Source organism: Pseudocercospora fijiensis (genome assembly GCF_000340215.1).
Source record: "Pseudocercospora fijiensis CIRAD86 unplaced genomic scaffold MYCFIscaffold_2, whole genome shotgun sequence".
Lineage (NCBI taxonomy): Eukaryota > Fungi > Ascomycota > Dothideomycetes > Mycosphaerellales > Mycosphaerellaceae > Pseudocercospora > Pseudocercospora fijiensis.
In genome coordinates, this window is record NW_006921533.1 from 850,033 (window position 1) to 869,709 (window position 19,677).

General features: G+C 48.3%; 7 protein-coding genes across 7 annotated transcripts; 3 read left to right on the forward strand and 4 right to left on the reverse strand.

Annotated features, from left to right (window-relative positions):
• Positions 1-118: 118 nt before the first annotated feature.
• On the reverse strand, positions 119-1,687 carry MYCFIDRAFT_42915 (uncharacterized protein; the record flags this gene model as incomplete). The annotated part of the gene is made up of 1 exon (XM_007924295.1): positions 119-1,687. One exon carries the CDS (start codon positions 1,685-1,687, stop codon positions 119-121), a length of 1,569 nt encoding a protein of 522 aa, XP_007922486.1.
• Positions 1,688-2,300: 613 nt separating this feature from the next.
• On the forward strand, positions 2,301-3,265 carry MYCFIDRAFT_210225 (uncharacterized protein). Its single transcript, XM_007924836.1, has one exon. The coding sequence runs from the start codon at positions 2,392-2,394 to the stop codon at positions 2,977-2,979; it is 588 nt and encodes a 195-aa protein (XP_007923027.1). The 5' UTR covers positions 2,301-2,391; the 3' UTR covers positions 2,980-3,265.
• A 7,079-nt stretch (positions 3,266-10,344) lies between these two features.
• MYCFIDRAFT_83479 (uncharacterized protein) lies at positions 10,345-11,435 on the reverse strand (the record flags this gene model as incomplete). The annotated part of the gene is made up of 3 exons (XM_007924695.1): positions 10,345-10,944; positions 11,006-11,034; positions 11,162-11,435. The coding sequence occupies 3 exons, from the start codon at positions 11,433-11,435 to the stop codon at positions 10,345-10,347; spliced, it is 903 nt and encodes a 300-aa protein (XP_007922886.1).
• Positions 11,436-12,236: 801 nt separating this feature from the next.
• On the reverse strand, positions 12,237-15,058 carry MYCFIDRAFT_171335 (uncharacterized protein; the record flags this gene model as incomplete). The annotated part of the gene is made up of 23 exons (XM_007924837.1): positions 12,237-12,341; positions 12,384-12,605; positions 12,634-12,720; positions 12,750-12,831; positions 12,885-12,931; positions 12,956-12,973; positions 13,003-13,191; positions 13,222-13,253; positions 13,279-13,484; positions 13,517-13,527; positions 13,563-13,640; positions 13,668-13,762; positions 13,797-13,849; positions 13,887-14,130; positions 14,162-14,176; positions 14,219-14,276; positions 14,306-14,404; positions 14,437-14,502; positions 14,541-14,551; positions 14,589-14,615; positions 14,661-14,837; positions 14,879-14,991; positions 15,027-15,058. 23 exons carry the CDS (start codon positions 15,056-15,058, stop codon positions 12,237-12,239), a joined length of 2,067 nt encoding a protein of 688 aa, XP_007923028.1.
• On the forward strand, positions 15,033-16,768 carry MYCFIDRAFT_150500 (uncharacterized protein). The gene has a single exon (XM_007924838.1). It carries the CDS (start codon positions 15,118-15,120, stop codon positions 16,585-16,587), a length of 1,470 nt encoding a protein of 489 aa, XP_007923029.1. The 5' UTR covers positions 15,033-15,117; the 3' UTR covers positions 16,588-16,768.
• Positions 16,769-16,929: 161 nt separating this feature from the next.
• Positions 16,930-18,174, reverse strand: MYCFIDRAFT_119385 (uncharacterized protein; the record flags this gene model as incomplete). Its single annotated transcript, XM_007924839.2, has 2 exons — positions 16,930-17,929; positions 18,005-18,174. Coding segments are annotated over 2 exons (1,170 nt in total), but the record flags the coding sequence as incomplete, so codon positions are not given.
• Positions 18,175-18,920: 746 nt separating this feature from the next.
• MYCFIDRAFT_42743 (uncharacterized protein) lies at positions 18,921-19,433 on the forward strand (the record flags this gene model as incomplete). The annotated part of the gene is made up of 1 exon (XM_007924289.1): positions 18,921-19,433. A coding segment is annotated over one exon (513 nt), but the record flags the coding sequence as incomplete, so codon positions are not given.
• Positions 19,434-19,677: the final 244 nt, after the last annotated feature.

The window sequence follows — 19,677 nt, forward strand, 5'->3', positions numbered from 1 at the left end:
TGAATACCCACTTTCACTCCGAAGTGTTCAGACGCTGTATGTATACACTTACAATGAAGTTTTCCCAAATTCCCGCCTACCCGCTAGCTTTTGTCCCGTACTTTCATCACGCACCAACCTATTTTTCATCACCTTTCCTCCCAGCGCTTTGCATGAAAGTGCACCTCTCCCTCAACGATCTCCCATAAAAAAGAAACACAATCGGCACAAAACTCAAAACCAACGCCAAGAAGCCAAGTAAACTACTCGCCCAGTGAAACCCCAGATTGGTGTACATGGACTGACTTCCCAGCGGCAGGAACCCAGCCACAAGATTCTCTCCAGCTGCCACAGCACTGATCGCCGAGCCAGCATAGTTGTATTCCGGATTCGCATAAGCATCAACAATATAATCTGCGATAGCGCCCACGACGACTTGGATGCCAAAGCCGACGAGACAGAGTCCAATGGCTGGTGCTATCCATGGGAGATTGGGATAGCTCGTCCAACCATACACAAACATTCCTCCTGTCATTCCTAGGAAAGAGCCGAAGATGCTGACGTAGAGTCTAGCTTCTGGGATGGGGCGACCTGGAAACTCGGTGTTACGATCCGCGGATTCGAGGAAAAGACGGGTGCCATAGATCGACACGAACCAGCCGAAGATCTCGCCAATGACCACGGCTGCTTGGACATAGCCACATTTGTAGGATTCCCAGCCATAGATACCCTTGAATACTTGCTCCACGGACTGTGTGAAGGCGTAGATAGTTCCGAGAGCGAACGCGGACCAGAGAGTGGAAGCGAGGAGCACTGGCTCGGTGACAAGGAGGTACGTGGGTCTGTATATCACCGCCGGCAGTGTCTTGATGAGAGGTTGAGGGTTGAGCTCAGCTTCACTATAGATCTTCCGACCCGTCTGCTTTCGCAGCTTCTTGGCCTCGCGGCGAAGAATGATGTGGCCTCGTGTCTCAGGCAAGAAGAACAAGAAGAAGATCCCGAGAGCGCCATAGACGATCAGCTGGATGTAGAAAATCCAGCGCCATGTGAGATCGTACTGGATAATAGGTGCGAAGACTACGGGACCAATTGTGCTTCCTACGACGTAGAGCACAATGTAGATGCCGACCGGGAGACTTCGGGCAGCTGGGCCTTCCCACAGGTCCGGGATGATACTTGCGATTGAGTTGGCGAGTAGTGCTACACAACCACCACTGAAGAATCTCGTGACGACGAGCGTGGCAAAGTTCTGGGCCAGAGCTTGTGGGATGAGCATCAGGATGAAGAGTAGGTAGAAGGCCAGGTAGACTCGACGAACACCTAGCTCTTCGAGGAATGGTAGGAAGAGGATGATGAAGACGGCGCCGCCGGCGCTCCAGCTTGTCACGGCCCAGTAGGTATTCGTAAAGTGTGCCGAGTCACTGGCATTGAATTCCTGGCTGAGTTGGGCTGCCGCAACCGTGATTGATGTCCCGTTGAGTGGTATAAAGAGCGTCCCGATTAGTGATATGCCGGCAAGCAGCCATTTCCTGCCATCACTCCAGCTGTACGGGTTTCGTTTGTCGTTCTCCTCGAACACCAAGACTTCGATCTTATCACTCTTCTCCCGATGCGAAGGATTGGGAGAGCTGTTGATAGGAGTGCTGTCGCTGGAATAGGGTTGCCACGTACGGCCCCGTCCGCCTTCGACGTCTTCAACGTGATTCATCATCTTCCAAAGAAACAGAAGCGAAAGGGCTGTGGACAGGAAGAAAAAGGCGTGCAAGAACAGAGGGCATACTTAATCAAATGGACCGCCAGCCAAGCAAACACAAGGGGGAGCAGAGAGCAAGTGCAGAAAGGCTTGTTGCAGGAAAGAGAGCAGTCGTCAGAGTAAAAAGTGAGCAGCCGCGTATTCGTAGTGTCTAGGCACGAGGAAGTCAGGTACGATTCTGACGAGGCCATTACCCCAAGCCTCATTGCACACCGGACCTGACGCGATGGATCATTTCTGTGAACGTCGGCCTGTACGCCCCGGCCTGCACACCGGAAGGCTGCATATTGCATATCGTTGGGCCAGTCAGGCTCGTCATCACGCCGTGACTCTTGCGGCAGTGTCGCAGGGTTTTTCGTGTGTTGTGATGTTGCTGTGCCTCTCTGCGTGAGCTTTTCGAAAGAGGCGCGAGAAGCGGCAGTAGTGGCAGGCGGAAAGGATCGATCTCATTCGTTACCAGGGCCGCCTTAGAACTAACGTTAGCTTGCCTGTGGCAGACGCGCTCCGGCCGATGGTATGCCTGCACGATCCCCGGGCAGCCAATTGCAGGAGCAGACAATGCCTTACGCCTGAGATCCGCCGAGCTCGAACCTGGTTGCTTGGGGCCTCCCGAGTACTTTCGAAAGACCACTTCATCAGTAGAAACTGCCAGATCCAGCATGGCAGACAAATTCGAAAAGGCGCGTGGCCTGATCTACGCAGCCCACAACGAGGATCCAAACAAGCATACCAAACAGGACGGAAGTGAGCTTCCATACGAAACGCATTACTCCCAAAAGATGGAAGGCTTCCTGCATAAGCGTGCTCCCAGTGCTTCGGAAGTATTGAAGCTGGCCATATGCGGCCAACATTTCCGGAGATGGGAAGTGAGAAGAGACTCGTTTACAGAGGGCAAGCTTGGCTATCACGCCTGGCGGACACACCTGAAGAAGCGGCAAGCCCAGCAAGTCGGGGACATTTTGGAGCAATGCGGATACGCGGAAGCAGATGTGCAGAGATGCAGAGGGCTGATTGAAAAGGAAGGGCTCAAGCAGGGCGAAGAGGAAGTACAGGTGCTTGAAGATGTCGCTTGCCTTGTCTTTCTTGACGATCAGTTCGAGGAGTTCAAGGAGAGGCATGACGAGCAGAAGATCATCGGCATACTGCAGAAGACGTGGGCGAAGATGTCCAAGGAAGGGCAGGATATGGCTCTGCACCTTGCCATGACCGACGAGTGCAAGGCGCTGGTTGGCAAGGCGTTGGCGTGAGGTGAGGCTCTGCCAGGCAGAGTGCCCATGACTCGTCGTGGTGGTGGTGATCGGCTCCGTGATGCAAGTGAGCGAGAACTCTGTTCGACAAGCTACGCAAGCGTCAACGGTATGCTGCCGTTGGGACCAGCGGTCGGCGATTCGAGCGACTTATAGTTAATCGCACGCGCGTTACGTCGAGCGACCCATTGTGGGTTATTTGTATGGTGTTTTGTATAGGTTACACCTAGGTTAACACCTATATGGTATAGTATGTAGATTTCTACTAAATCGCGTCGAAATCGCGTCCTCTAGTATATTCTTATGTTTCTTCTGCCTTAGACCTCGTCGTCGCTATTGTCGCTATACCGATAGTATCTCTTGTCGCTTAGTTATCCTTATTGTCGCCTCCTATTACGTATTCTAATAGCTAAGCCTAATAACATCGTATACCGCTTTTTTAAGCAATATAACGACTATAGGGCAAAGCGGCGTATTATTTATCGTTTCTATAATTACGACGGTATAAAGGACTTAACGCGGAATAAGGAGTATATCGCGAAGTATAAGAAGCGGATAGAGGCGTAAAGGATAGGCAAACTGCCGTCGTCGCTAGAACAGATTAAATTGCCGTAGGTCGCGTTAACCGCCGCTTAGTACGACTATCTTAAGGAGTTATATAGTACGGTATACTTCGAGGAAAATAAGCCGTTTAGCTTCTTCGAGAAGATAGTAGTAAAGGCGTTATTTGCCGCCCTATACTCTTCGTTCGAGCCTCCGAATACGACGCGAATTCGATATATTCTACTACTATAGCACTTCGAGAAACTAGAAGAGAAGATATTAGCTAAAGTCGCGTATTGCGACGAGCTAAATCTGCAGATTAATAGTACCTCTAACGGTAATAGAATAGGCGTTACTACCTTGTCGCTTATCGACTTTATCGGCTACTATATAATTAAGACGCGTTAGATAGAAATAGTCGATAAATCGGCTAAAGAAGGCGCGCGCTAGGCGAAGGTAAAGTGCGAGTAGCTTACTAGCGGTAACCTCTCGAAGGTTAGCTTAATTACCTTCGATACGTATACTACTAACCTAAAGATAATATACCTACTAGAAGAAGATCCGGACCTTAGTTACATTATTATAGTACCCTACGACTTATACGGCGGCGCGTTATTAATAAGAGACTTCTTTAAATATCTAGAAATAAAGGGCCTCTACGACGAGGCGTAATACGTCGTCTTTTACCTATTATAGAAGAAGGCGATATATTAGCTCTTAAAGAAGAAGTAGGTAGCAATCTATAGCAAGACCTTCTCGCTAATTAGTATATATAAGACTCGCTAGCCGACTATAATTGCCTTATTTAAGTTACTTCTACGTAGTAAGTATACCCTTTAGGAGCTAGTCCGTAACCGTGCTTCTATACTAGACTTCGAGGCGCGGTCTATAATAATAGACTATATATTCTAGACTAATCTTTAAGCCGCTGTCGACCTACTAGAGCCGCTAAATAATTAGCTTATTCTATCTTAGTTAAAGGAGGCTACAATAGACAAAGTAATACCTCGGTAGTTTAGCTATAAAGCTACCCTCGAGAAGCAGATTAATACGAGTCTACTACTAATTCGAGAGCTACTCGAAGGTGTCTAATTTGTCCTTAATATACAGAAGTTAGTAGCTACGATTATAGGCTAGCAAGAGCGCTTCTTACGATAGGTAAATAAGCACTATTAGGCGGCCTATTATCTTAACCCTTCTATAGTTAGTTAAGGCGCTAGACTATTACCTACTAAGTAAGCGATTATCCTTAACGCCTTGCGCTTAACAACCTTAGAAGTAGATAAGCAGCTATCGATTAAGTCGGACTTCTACGACTATATCTACTAGCGAGACGCCTTTATTACTTCTAACGAGTGCTAGTTACGCTATAGCACTAATATAAAGCTCTTCTAGAGCTATAGAGCTACTGCCTTACCTTTGCTATCGGACTATGCCTTGCGGCTTTGTTAAACTACTGCTAATACTATTACCGCCGAGCGGACGTTCTTAGCCCTTAAGCTAATATAGACTAGGCTTCGTTCTCGGCTTATAATAGAGCGACTTAACTAGCTAATCTTTATCTACTTTAACTGTCGAGTCCTTCGGAAGGAGCTAGATCTATCTACTAAGAAACGGAAGCGTACTACTGCCCTAGTAGGTAATACGTTTATAGCTAAACAGAACAAGACAATAGATAAAGAAGAAGCCGCCGCAGTAGCTAATGCTATAGTGCTATTACAAAGCGCAGTCTATAAGGCTATAAGCGACAGTTTGAATAGCAATCTGCCTGCCTATAACGAATACGTAGAAGAGGCGGAGCTAGAGACTGCTTTTAGAAGGGTAGATATTTAAGATTTGTTAGCATAGGTCTATACTATTCTACACTAAATTCTACTGCAAAATCTATATAGGTTAATGCCTAAGAGTTATGCCTTGCGACTTAATAATAATCGCACTATTTAGTAAGTTATTAATAGTCGTATGCGTACGAGCGACTATAGGTCGGCCGACCCCTAGTTAGGACATTCTAGTCCGTTACGACATTTCTACAATCCTCTTTCGCTCGTCAAAGACGAACCCTTCTGCCTTATTACCTACTATAGCAATATACCGCTAGTATCTAATAGGGATTCCTAAATTAATCTAATAAAACTATGCTTATATATTGCTCTTTCGAGGCGATACAAATTAGCCGTACGGTTCTATAGGCGAGCCTATTTCAGCTATATAACAACGGGAATTGCTAAATGTCTATTGCCGCTAGGCTATATATCTATTGCTACCTAAGGGGTTTTCCGTCCCGGGTATAGCGCTCTTTATAGTATAGACATAGTAGAGCCTGCGGCTTTAGCCGGGAACGCGTGACGCGTCTCTAGCGCGTAACTTTATAGATTTCGTAGATTTCGAAGCATACTAAAGCCATTAAAACAGCGGTATAGTACTAAATAAGGCGTTATTATAGCTTCTTCTTCTTAGACTAATTATAAGGCCTCCTTTTACCTCTTATAAGGCTAATACTTCGGTAATAGACCCGGAGATCGCCAAGCCGGCGATTTCTTCTAAGATATCGATTAAGAGAGTACTTATAGTAGTAAAGAGACGCCTAGGGATAGCGGATTTAATAAAGCCGACCTCGAGGGTCTAAATAAGGACGAATTAGCTAAAATCGAGGCAGATAAGGAGGCTATAGCGGAGACGGAAGAGAGCTAGTCTTAGTTAGCGAGAGAGATTAATAAGGCATTTAGTAATAAAGAGACGGTAGAAGGACTAGCCGCAGGCGTCGAAGAAGGCGAAAGCGATAATAAAGGTAATAGTAAAGGCGGAGTTAACGATAAAGGTAATAGTAAAGGCGGAGTTAACGATAAAGGCGAATAGATAGCGGACCCTCCGCGAGAGTTATATCGATCGATAGAGGCTGCTTTTAAAGAGGCAAACGCGTAGGCTTAGAGCTATAGTTACGCTATAATAATGCGAGGTAGCAACGTCTCGAAGCGTATAGAGTTTAAAGGCCTAAACGCCTTTATTAGCAAGTACTATATTTGCAGTAGTTCTAATAGTAGAAGTAAGGCTCGTACTAATAGCACTAGCCGCCGTCTAAATGCGATATCTACTAAGCAAGCGTATCTATAGTCGCTTACGCTAAGAGCGTATAATTACGACGACCCTTATAGTCGCTAGAGGGTCGATAAGTCGAGGAATTAGTATACCTATAAAGGAGGGCATACTAATGCTAATAGTAGCGATTTTGCGGTTTACTGTCGCCGCTAACGCAAGGCGGCGAGCTCGAAGATAATAAAGATAATCCGTAAGGACTTGGATTGCAATACGAGCGCTTATATAACGATAGCGCGGTTATAGAAGAAGGATAAGAAGTATAAGTATTGTCGATTGAATATTAAGTTACCTAGCCGAGCTTCGGCCGAGTAGCTTTCCTTTATGTTCTTACTATTAAACCTAACCCTCTTGCTAATAACGACCTATCTATAGGCATTTAGACTATTAAGGATATTAATAATGCGAGGATAATATATCGGAAGGTCTAACAGGGTAATTTAAGCGCTATAGATACACTATTCCGGTACCTAGATCGGCTTAGATACTAGTACGAATATAATACCGATAGGACACCTAGAAACGAGGGCAGGATTAACAAGTTAATAGTTATTAACCTACAAATAGCTAAGTTCTACGCCCTATATCTAGAGTACCTTATTTGCGACAATACCTATAAGACTAACTACTATAATCGACCGCTTTTTAATATCTCTAGCGGCACCGGCGGCGGCACTACAATACCGCTTAGATACTATATTATAGGCAAAGAAGATGAGGCTAGCTTTACGTAGGTATTCGAGGCCTTTAAGCGGATTAGCAACGCATACGATTTGCTATAACTAGGCTTATAGGTTACTAATCGAGACCGTAGTTATATAAACGCTTTAGACAAGGTATACTCGACAACGCCGGCTTTAATCTGTACCTAGCATATCTTTAAGAATGTGCAGTTATAGGCACGGAAGTTAATACTATAACAAGCCAAATACGACGAAGAAATAGGTGCCTTTATAGGCTACGAAGATTAACTAGACTGCGAGTCGTTTATAGCCGCCTTTAAAGCCTATATAGAAGCAGAGACAGTAGCTAAATTCGAGGAGAAGAACGGCTATCTTTCTAACTATAAGAACCCTTATTATAGGTCCCTCTAGACCTATATTTGCCGTAAATACTAGTCTTATAAGAAGAAGATTGCCTACTGCTTTTAGTAGAAGGTCTTTCTATTCTATAGACAACGAGTTACCTCGAGGGTAGAAGGCGCTTACTCGACGATAAAGAAATAGCTTGCTAGGAGGCGCTATAACATCCTTACCCTATTCCTTAAGCTCGTACGTTCCTACGGCTTCGACTAGTAATTAGCTTTGCTAATAAATTACTAGGAGCCGTAGTTTAAGATTAAAGCTAACTAAATCTAGGAGCGGATTAGCTAGGACAGGCTCGCGATACCTCTCTCTATAAAGAAGCCCGAGTATTCGTAGTATAACGGCATTATTTACCGCTAGGCACTATAATTAGCTAGCAAGCAGTACTCGTATACTTAGTAGGAGGTTAAAGAGCTTATTAAGGACCCTAATACTATACGCTCGCACTATATAGGCCGCTATAAGTGCGCTTAGGGAATTATATGCAAGTATATAGTAAGGGATTAGCTTATAGAAACTAGCTACTTCTACTTTAAACCGGAAGACTTTAATAGGCACTAGCATATCGATAAGTCCGCTATACTACTCCGCCGCCTTATAGAGGTTATTTAAACGCGTAAACCGACAACTCTACCTTCTAACCGTAGTAACCGTAGTCGTAGCAATAGTCGTAGCAATAGTCGTAGTAATAGTCGTAGCCGTAGAGGTCGTATAGGCCGCGCGAATAGCTATATTCCTTCGGCCTTCGAGCTTAATAACCTTAATAATGCAGCTTCTTAATCTACTTATAGATATAGACGAGGACGAGGCCGTATAAGAGCCTCTATATAACAACTACGAGTCTATACGCCTATTAAGCGATACGAGTTTATTAGTAACGATCTAGCTAGTATATAAAGGGCCGCTCTTGCTATATAGAGATAGCGCTAAAACGACGCTCCGCCGCCTTCTAACTAATAGGCTATTTACTTAACCTTTAGGCTTATTACTATAGCTCTACTACTACTAGTAACTATACTACTAGCGAGACTATAAGGCAGTTAGTTTATACCGTAGTAAGAGCTACGGCTTTACTTAAGACAGTATTACTTTATAGGTTAAGGAAATTAGTACTAGAAGATAGTCTCTTTAAATCTATATATCTAGCGGGCTTTAGAAACCCTTCCTCTTTAACTATAATCGTTACTACCTACCCGGAGTTCTAATACGGACCTCCGTAATCGATTTTGTATAGCGTTTTGTATGGCAAGGTGGTCAGAGCCCTCGCTAACTAGAACAGGCAGTAGAATCCGAGGCAATGGACATATAGCCTGGCGGCAATGGACATTTAGCAATTCCCTATAACAACCAGGTTGTTCAACACTCCAGCGGCTAACGCGCAGTTCGCGCAATTCAAGCTTTTGGCAGAACCTGGCAACGATTGATTTAGGGGCCAATTTCTAAAAAGCACAGACACGACAGCGCTCTCGAGTTCAGCAATTTTGGCGGCTATCGCGTTTTACGCGGCCTCTGCGGAAGTCAATAAATAGTCCACGACTTGGTTTGGCTGCAATGTCAGGACCACGCATCATGCATGATGGTGTTTGGAGCGCGCAAGTGAGGAGAAGTGCTGCTGTGCGTCTGCAGATGTCAAGTGCCGCTTGACTACTGCACTTAGACGAAAGTCAAATCGTTTGCCACTCTATATGTGGTCCGCAGTTGCATGAATGGGAGCATGTGGTTGTTGCATGTCGGGATGGAGATGGAAGCAGTGTCTTTCGAGGTCTCTGCTCTGTTCTACGACATGCCGTTCGCCGTGGAGATGTAACTTGACCAGCAAAAGATGTGCACCGAATTTGCTGATAAGCAAAGGAAAGTTAGAATAAAGGATTCTTCCGTAGAGCGGCTTCCGGTATTCTATGCAGTTCACACGGAACACCGTCCTTGGCGCGTGCGAAATTCACGGCAAAGAAAGTCAGCAGCAGCTGTGAGTTCCTGTTTGCAGCTACTGTATACACTTCAGCAACGTGCGTGCACGAGCAATGCTTGTGCAGTTGAGCCCGAAGTGGTTGTACATGTGTTGTGTGCAACACGGTAAGCAAGGGAGAAAACGCTCTGCTCGTGCAATGCTGTGGCCATCCGTTATGCTTGGTGCCGATCTCTGTATTCGTGACAGGTCACACCTGATTTCAAGTTCACTACACGGCACTGCTGTCCTCTTACCAACCACAAACGAGAAATACAGTAGAGAGAATCGAATCATGTCTCACAAGAAAGCGACAAATCATGCTAGTGAGCAGACCAGAAAGTCATCCCTTGTGTGTCCTCTCATATATACATTAATTACATTATACGGCATTCCTTTCTCAGATACAGCCATTATTTACGCCCTACGACCCAGCAGGCACCGCTCCGACGACTTGACCTACAGGTCCATTTCCAAGAATAAAGTCCGCACCGGCTCCATTCAAGACAGCATTCCATTGTGCAGAAGAACCTGTCGCAGCATCGCTAGATCCGTAAGGAACAAAACAAGTCCCAGCCTCGAACCCCCAAATCGGAACTTTTCCCTCGCTGGGCTCGGTCCATGCGGCGACACAGCAGCTGTCAAAGCAAAACTTGTTAACAAATGACACAGAAAATAGAAGCTTGGCTTGCGTGGAACTTACTCGTATGCATTATCAACGGACAGGATATCTCCATCTTGCGAGAGGTCGGGGACAACGGGGACGGCGTTGGAAAAGCCTTGTCCCTGGTAGAGGTTCGCGAAGTTATTGGTCGCGCAAGCGGCATACTCAGTCGTGGTGCTGGTGTATGTCGTCACGGTAGCAGTGGTAGTAGTGGAATCGGTGACGAAAGCAGTAGTAGTGGAAGTGATGGTGTCAAGAGTCGTAATAGTCGTTGTGGCTTCTGGGTAGGTATAGTCCGTCTTCGTAGAAGTTGCCGTTACAGTAATCGTCGAGCCTTTGCAACCGGTTGTCTTGGTCGCCGTGACGCTCTTGACTTTGCATTCGCTGTTTGGTTTGTGGTGCACGCAGGTTACTTTGTTTGGGATCTTGCCTTTCTTAAGGCCGCCTTTCTTCGGTTTCTTATACGCTTTGCCTCCTCGAGCTCCACGAATCGAATCTCGCTTCTCATTCGGCTGTTGGCTCGCGTATGATGAACCGGGGAAACTGGTCATGATCGGAGAAAATCCATTTGGCGTCGCACTTGTGGTGGTTGACACGAGAGACAATGTGGATGTTTCGTATGCAGTTGTGGTGATCTGAGCAAGGTTAGTTAGTACGTGGGTTGATCGCAATTGCCCATGATAGATATGCACTTACCCTAGACGTCGTTGTAGCGGTGTCTGTCTCTGAGAGCGGATGATACAACGGTCAGCACAAATCTCGATGAAGAAGAGCTTTCAAAACGATGTTTGGCTATAGCTCCACCCAACAATCGTCGAAAAGATAACGAGCTGCATCATGGAAAACACTTACTTGTGAGCGTAATGGTGGCAGTGTGATAGCTTGGAGGTGCTGTGTATTGCTTGACCACCTGCTTCGTTGAGGTGATAGTAACTGGGCTCGGGAGGATGGTCTTTGTCTTGTATGTGGTCTTGGTCTTAGTGCACGGGGTGTAGACGGTAGTGGAAGTAGTCTTGCAGCCAGCGCTTGGAGAAGTCGAAGCAAGCTTGGTGTAGCATTGTGGGCCTGCAGATGCTTTCGCTGTCGCAATCGACGCAGCAAGCGCGAAAAGAGCGTGGACTTTCATAACGAAAACGGTGTTGAATTGTAAAGAAAGACTGTAGGTATTGATGCAAAGAACGTGATGCTGTAAACGAAAGTAGGATAGAGAATGTGAGTTCAACCCGCGTCCCAGTGAGCACACCAAGCGTGTTTGGATCTCATGGTATCGTCTTAGCATAGATATATGCTTGATGACTTCCTCCTATACATGCCAGCAGCGAGAGGTGCCCGCCCGCGGCAAGAAGAGTCGTGGCGAGCTGAGCCAACGGTTTGGCTATAAGCCTATGCTGAAACGGTGCAAGATGGCGCCAAAGCAAGCCAGAACAGAGAAGTCTGCCGGATGTGGATGCGTTTGTAAGATTTGATCTTGGCACAGCCTTCTAGAAGGTCGATCGGGATGGCATCTGTTCAGATCCAGATCTTCAGATTGCGGCAATATTGAATTCATGTCTTTCATTCTCGCGTCGAAATCGGATCTTGCCCTCGCGTTAATCCTAGAGTCTCGCAGAGGAAACCACGACATCTCCAGACGCGATGCTTCACTTCAGGAACGGAGACAGGTCTCGCTCATGCCGAAAGTACCTCAGCCTCGAGCGCCGTGTTTTCGACTCTGCTCAGGAGTGTGGCTTGATGATGTTGCTGCTTAGGGACGCGTCTGCCAAGGAAGTCGCCAGAACCTGTCTAGCGTTAGAGAATGAATCAACCCCTCGGCCAGACCGCGTGCGCTGCACGTGACGTAGACGTGCTAGGCCTAACGCTTATTAGCTGCAGACTCCAGAACTAATCTGAGTCGGTATGCATTGGTGGAAAAGTATTGAATTGCGCATCAGTCGACGGTCCGAGCAGGCGTGTCATCAAGACCTCCGAAAAGGTAGAAATAGTCCAAATACACATGGCCTGAAGATCGCCCTGAACAGATGCGGATTCTGCTCTTGTCGGGGCAGTTGGCGACCTATACGGTACGTCTCAGCACCATGACAGCGGCAATGTTCGACTTGTCCGGTTGAGGAATTTTGATATGAGCGCCACTACGCCACCTCCGCTCTGGACCTCCACTGCAGAAGCAGCTTATATCTATTATTGTGTATGCGAGAGTCGTTGCTTGAAAGGCTGGAAACTCTTTCGATAGACGACCTGCTGCCAGAGGAATATGGATCCGATGAGTATGGTAGCTCGGTGCTGTGGCTTGGGAAGCCTCGTTCGAATTCAAGCATAACTGTCACCGCCTTCGGCAAGAAGTCAATTTGCTGAGATATGATCAGACTCACTTCTGAATGCTCGTTCGTCATGTCAGCGACCTGACATGCGACCTTGACCGAGTTGTTGGACGACCAGCCACATTATAACGAGGAAAGAGAAGGTTGAAATTCCGCCGTGCTTGAGGCAGAAGCCGACGAAGCCCATTCATCGGTTCGATATGTCTTGACAGACATTCAGTACCCAAGCATATGGCGAACTAATAGAGAAGGATAACACCTGCAGCGGGTCATTATGCCCCAATGTTGATGGAGACGCCCAGCTCTAAACATCCTTCAACTTGACCACCAGCTTTGCTACTGTTCCCTTTGCGGAAGCAAGAGCATTAGCAACACGCGAGAGCCGCTGTACTCTGGGCCCGGCAATTGAAGTTCGATATCGTACATGCTGTGGAAGATCGAATTTGGTAGTTCGCTGCAGCATCCCTGTACTCTCTTGGCGCGAGTCTGCGAGAATAGTTCTAGGTTATTGCCGCGTGGCTCTGCCTGTCTGGTTCTCGGCCCACGAGACGTTGGCTTGCGAGCCTAGAAAAGCCGGTTCTGACATCTTGATACGTACTGGGCCGTCGTGGGTAGTGCCAGATCGCCTGCAACACACGTGACACCTGTTACAGAAATATGCTCCCTGCAGCTTCCGGGAGTCCGGGTCACCAGTAAGATGCCGCGCCTGCAGTGAGCAACATTCTTGCAAAGAGCTCCATTTATAGTAGGCATATTCCATCTTTAATGATGTATAGCAGTAAGGAGTACGTTCCATCTCAGTGTCGTACAGGCTCGTCCAGGGAGTCGTGGCCAGTGCACGGGCCAAAGTGAGCTGGCTTGTCAATATTCCACGTGAAGCACATGCAACATATTGACGACCTTTTCAATTCTGCAGTCCGACGCTCTGACACCACAGTTCCGACATCATGCTCGCGAATGTGATCATCCGGGCGCTGCTCACTTTCATCATCAGCTTGACTGTCGCCAATGAGCTAGTTGTCGCACAAGCAGAACAGAACGAGAAAGTTCTCTGCGGCGCCGAAAGCACCCACAAGATTCTGCAGAGCGATGGTGTCGCCGATGCGATCAAGAAGTTCTGCTCTCAGCCCCACCTCTTTCTTAAAACAAACTATGACCCCGATCGCCACTTCTATCAGCAGCCAGGTGAAGATGTCGAATAAAGTTCTTAGGAGCTCCGAAGCTGACTCATTCTAGGCCATGGAACGCCGTACGAGAACCAGGCAGCAGGAGGTAATGGCAGCTCTTTTAAGCTGGAAGTTCGATGGGGCCACTTTGGGTACCAGGCTGGCTGTAAGGACAAGCAATCGTTTGCGGTCGGCGGATCTGAATGCGAGCGGAAGCTCAATGCAGTGGCCCGGAGTTGTTCTTCCAGCGACATTGGATATCTGAGCGAGAACGCAGGCAACGGATGCGTGCTGTGGAAAGTTGAAGGAGTGAAGCCGTCTTCGTGATCCTGGTCAACTTACATTTCCGGTGTCCTGGCGCGAGTAACGGGGCCTGCAAAAAGCTTGCATTGTGTCAATTTGCTCAAATCATGCTCTGGATTGACCTTTGCTTTCTGCCCATCTTCCTCTTGTAGTACGAGGTGAGCGGCGCTTTCTGTTCATCTCACCCGAAATCGATAGCAGTTCATAACCGCTAGTCCCATATTATCCGAGGTATCCTCTTCGCAAAGATTTTGGTGACGAGGTGAATAATAAAAGTGCTTTCCACCTTTTCGAACAATGATAATATCCTGCAGTATTTGCACGTGCCTTTGAGTTCCACTCTTACGGAGAGACGAGTATCTTCATCTACAGACGACCACCTGATTGTGTCTTCCTTAACGCCTTGCTATGCACATATCCCTGCACTCGATAGTATTATACAACTCTTTCTCGTCCTTTCCAAGCGCGATGAGCTTATAGGAGTTTCTTCACCGCATCGACTGCGAAAGGCGCTGAGGTCTATCAGTCAAATGCTTGATGCGCCGCAGAATTTCTTATTCTCACAGAAGTACAGAACGACACAAGCGCTGACCATTTGGAGCATGGTCGCCTTAGCTGCTTGTTCTTGGGCCTGGAGCTCTTCGGCCGAAGGCAGAGGAGGTGCTGGAGTTGTGGTCAGTCCATTATGCCTGGATAGATTGAATGCATAACTTACGACCGCCGAACATGATGGCAGTTTTGCTAGAACGGGGGCAAGAGATGTGAGGTTTGATTTGTCGCACGTGAAGATTTCTTGTGAGGTGAAGTGAAGTGAATCTTTCGCGAGCCTACGTCAAAGCAGGAGCCCAGGTCGGCTTGGGCTTGGCGTTTCCGCAACTGGCGATCGCGTCGGCCGCTTTCAACTTCAACTTCGACATCAACCCTCCGCACCAATATCGAACAAGCAATATCACCCACCACATTCGGACCTTTGATCGGACGCTTTGTAGACCACACAAACTATCCACAGTTTGCCGCCGAGATGGAGGACCTGGCGCAACCAGAGACGCCAACAATCGACAGCAACGAGGTAGAGCCTCAGGGCAACAATGACCCTCGGGATCCTTTGAGGCCCGACGTCGAGGAGGAGAACGGTGCTGGAGGCACACCGCCCATGGCCGCGCCGTACACAGACATGGAGACCCAAGAAGATGATGCTGCACCGATCGGAAATGGCGCCAACGGAGAAGAGAGCGCAGCACGTGGCGAGGACGAGAAGTTGGAGAACGGTAATCCGGCCAGCACCGATGAAGCAGGCATCGAAAACGAGGACGAGGAGTCAGAGCTAGAAGATTTGGATGAAGCAGAGTTCGAAGACTTCGACCCTTCCGCTCTTGCTATTCCAGACAAGCCGCAACAGGTCGACGAATCGAACGTGAATCTACTGGGCGTGCACAAGCGTAAGCGAACGGCAGAAGAGGAAGCTGAGCGCGAACGCAAGAAGAAAAAGAAGGAGAAGAAGCGTGAGAAGCCCAGTCGTAAGAAGAGGGGCGGCGACGACGACTTTTCTGGCGGCGAGGAGATCGATGGCAAGCGCGTGCGCAAGAGCAAAATCGGATCAGATGGGCAACCGATCAAGTCAAGCAGGAGAGAGAGGACGCCTATCAACGAGGACGATCTTACACCAGAGGAGCGCCGCCGTCGTGCTCTGGAGCGCAAGATGGATGACGCCGTCAAGACACATCGCGTTTCACGGCGCAAAGCCGCGCAGGATATCGAGGAGCGCGCAGACCAGGAAGTCAATGAGATGCGTGCCCGTATGGCGAAGGCCTGCGAAGAGGATAATCGCGACCGCAACAACGGCAAGATCGCAACTCACAAGCTGAAGATTCTGCCCGAAGTCGTGGCACTCATGAATCGCAACACCATTCAGTCTCAGCTCGTCGATCCCGATATTAATATCCTGGAGGCTGTTCGCTTCATGCTTGAGCCAGCAGATCAGGATGCAGCCTTGCCAAATATCCAAATCCAGCGTGAACTCTTCAAGATTCTCACGAACTTGAACATTGGTAAAGACGCTCTGATTGCCAGCTCAATTGGCAAGCTTGTCCTCTTCTACACCAAATCCTCTCAAGCCCAACCAGATATCAAACGCCAGGCCGAACATTTAGTCCAGAGCTGGACATCCACGATCCTCGGCAAGAAAGACAGTGCTCGAGGTCGTCCGATTGAGACCAAGCAGTACGATCCTGTCGCAGCTGCACAATCTCAGCGCGGCGGAGCTTCTCAAGCTGACCGTGCTGCCATGTTGGCGGAAAAGAGACGCAAGGTCCTCGCCCAGCCTGGTCCTACCAACCGAGCACGAGTGGAAGGAGGCGTCGGAACGTACACGATCGCGCCTGTGAACAACTTGAGTAATGCTCAGGGCGTGTCTTCCAGAAAGCTGGGAGCTAACGACGAGACTTTCAGAAAAATCGCAGCCAGGAGTGCGGCCAAGTCGGGGAAGCGATAGATTCGTTCTGTTGATTGAGGCCTGCTTCTTGACGACTGGGAAGAGAAGTTTGCGAAACTTCTTCTGCTGTGATAGTGGGAGCATTAGCGGGAGCGTTTGTATCAATATCATTAGAGGTTTTGAGAAGTTCAACAGAATATCAAAATTGGAGTTTGCATGGCTCATCAGCGATAAGCCAAACAGCAGTTTCTTCAGGACTATCTGATGCGCAACTTCTCATCCTTTTAGTAAGTCCCCTGAACGCCTCGCTTTGCTTTCCCTTTGATGCCCAGACCACGGCATCCCTCGCCATGCAACAAGAATCTAACAGCTGCTCGAAGAAGATCTATGCCGTGCATGGCCTTACCGACTTCTCTGCGTCTCCTCCCACGCCGCATATTCCTCCTTCACATCTTCCATCTCCTTGACCAAATGCCTCAACTGCCCATCATAATCCTTCAAAATCTTCCTCGTCTTCGCCAGGACTTCCTCTGAAACACCACCCTGCTTACCAGAATTCCGACTCTGGTCTTGGATTTGTCCTGCGACTCGCTTTCCTTCCTCTTCTAACCAACGAGCTCGCTCTCGAAGTGCGACCATCCGTGCCCAGATCTCGTCTTCCCTGCCGATGAAGCCTGGATCCGTGACTTGCTTTTCTAGATCGAGGAGAGTTCTTCTCAAACTCTCTTCCTGTGGGTCGAGCGCGTAGCCTCGATTGCGAAGAACTTGGACCTTGACTGCGAGTCGGAGACAGCGTTGGGAGAGGACTTGGTGTTGCTTCTTGACGTTGTTGATTTTTACTGTGATGCGTTGTTGGTGGGCGGCCATGACTGCTGATAATGAGTTGTTCATTTCGTGGAGACGGATGCGCATTTGTTCGATGATTTTTGCTTGCGTTTCGACTCGTTGGCCTAGTGCTTGAAAGCCGACGCAAAGGACGGGGACATAGGTCAGCGTAGTTACTTCCTGGCCATCAATTTTGGGTAGCTCTGGTCGTTGGCTGAGTGCTTCTTCCCAGCTCTTCTCATCCTCGCCTCTGCTCTCATCTGGGTAGAAGAATGGGGCATACTCTTTTGCAGCGGCATTGTAGAAGTACGTCTTGAGAATTGTAGTCGGAATATTGTTTGGCGCGTTCGGATCGAGTTGCTTTGGCAGTGCAGGATTCCATTTGTCTTTCACCGTTTGGATCTGCTTTGTGATGCTCTTCTCGTTCGGCACTGTCGATGCGCCGCTGAATTGGAGTCGCTGCAGTTGAGCGTGGGTCATGGTGTGGCCTAGATTGCCAACGGTGACTGTCTGTGGGTTGAAGGAAGATGCCTTGAGTGCTTGCTGTTGCTGCGGCTGTTGTTGCTGTTGAGTGGTGCTTCCGCCGAAGAGCAATGATCCAGCATTGTTATTTGTCTGGTTCTGATTCTGGTTCGTGCTGCCAAACAGTGACGATGCGCCTGCATTCTGGTTCTGGGCTGTGCTCGCACCGAACAGTCCGCCTCCGCCAGTGTTCGTGTTAGACTGCACATTCGAGCCAAAAAGTCCTCCGCCGCCAGTGTTCGTGTTAGACTGCGCATTCGAGCCAAAAAGCCCTCCACCGCCAGTATTGGTGCTGGATTGCGCATTCGATCCGAACAAGCCTCCGCCGCTTGTGTTGCTCGTCTGATTATTTGTCGATCCGAAAAGACCTCCACCTCCGGTATTGCTAGATTGATTGTTTGTAGAGCCAAACAGTCCTCCTCCTCCAGTCGTGCCGCTGGCCTGATTGTTTCCTGATCCAAACAATCCACCTCCACCTGAATTGCTCTGCTGGTTGTTGTTCGAGCCAAACAGGCCACCTCCGCTTGTGTTTTGATGGGTGCTTGATCCGAAGAGCCCTCCACCGCTCCCGCCAGTATTCGTGTTCCCGAATATGCTGCTCATGCTGGCGTTGAATTGTTGCTGTTATCGAGCTCTAACTCATCGAGTCGCTCATGCGCGGAAAGTCAATCGCGATCAAAAGCCAGTGCGCAGAAGCGATCAAGATGCTACCGAGCGATGCGCAATGGTGGGAGTGAGAGTGGTGTTATTGTTGAGTCGCAGGTGAAGTTTGTGTGGTTCAATACGATGTTTCTGCTGTCTCGGTCGCGCTTGAAAGACGCGCGAAGCTCCTACCCTCTGCAAGTGAACCTCGCCCAATCGGCTTGTTCCTTGCAGCATGACTAAGCCTCCCGGAACTCTCAAGCTCGACGACATCTCTGAGCCTGAGGTGGAAATAGACGAGCGCGTTGACAGGCATTGACAAGAAAATATCGCCACCATGTCCGCCCGGCAGCCCAGGTAAAGAAGCAGACACTTACGCGAATACTGCAATACTGACATGTCCTCCAAGATTCAATCAACAAGTCCTCATAGACACCACTCCCCTCCCCGACGACATCCCCAAAGTCGCAGAAGTTGGCGCATCCTCTGCTCCTCTGCTCTCGGCCTCCTTCTTCATCGGCGCACGATGCAAACCTTACAATGACGACTTCATGCTCTGCAAGACCGAGGCAAATGGAAAGGGAGAGACCGAGTGCTTGAAGGAGGGAAGGAAGGTCACACGATGTGCTGCCAGTGTGCTGGAGGACATCAACAAGAGCTGTCTCGAGGAGTTCAGGAAGCACTGGCAATGTTTGGATAACAACAACCAGCAACTATGGCAATGCCGGAAAATGGAGAGGGGCCTGAACAAGTGCGTGTTTGAGAATTTGAAGCTGGAGAAAACCATTCCGGGTGCACCAGAGAACGAGACACCCGTGCATCTGCGGAAGAGGCAGATATATGCTCATAGTATCTTCGGTAAGTCCCAGCTTGTGGTTTTGGACGCAGTCCTTACTGACTCTTTCATAGGCCAATAGATCAGATGTGTACAGAATGCGCTGTGGAAATGGAATACGTATTACCTGCTAGAACAGGTCACTTTTACATTCGCATCAGTCTTCACTCCGGTGCATTCTGTTACTTTCACTTTACATACTCTGTTTTACAAAGGTCACCTTGACCTTACACTGATATTTAAAGCAGTTTCCAGACACGTGCCCACTGCACTCTTGAACAACATTTGTTTAACCAGCCACACCAGATTGCATGCAATATGCTTCA

Excerpts from the sequence above, each read along its gene's own strand:
- MYCFIDRAFT_210225 (XM_007924836.1), top strand. The coding sequence starts at position 2,392 with ATGGCAGACAAATTCGAAAAGGCGCGTGGCCTGATCTACGCAGCCCAC.
- MYCFIDRAFT_150500 (XM_007924838.1), top strand. The coding sequence starts at position 15,118 with ATGGAGGACCTGGCGCAACCAGAGACGCCAACAATCGACAGCAACGAG.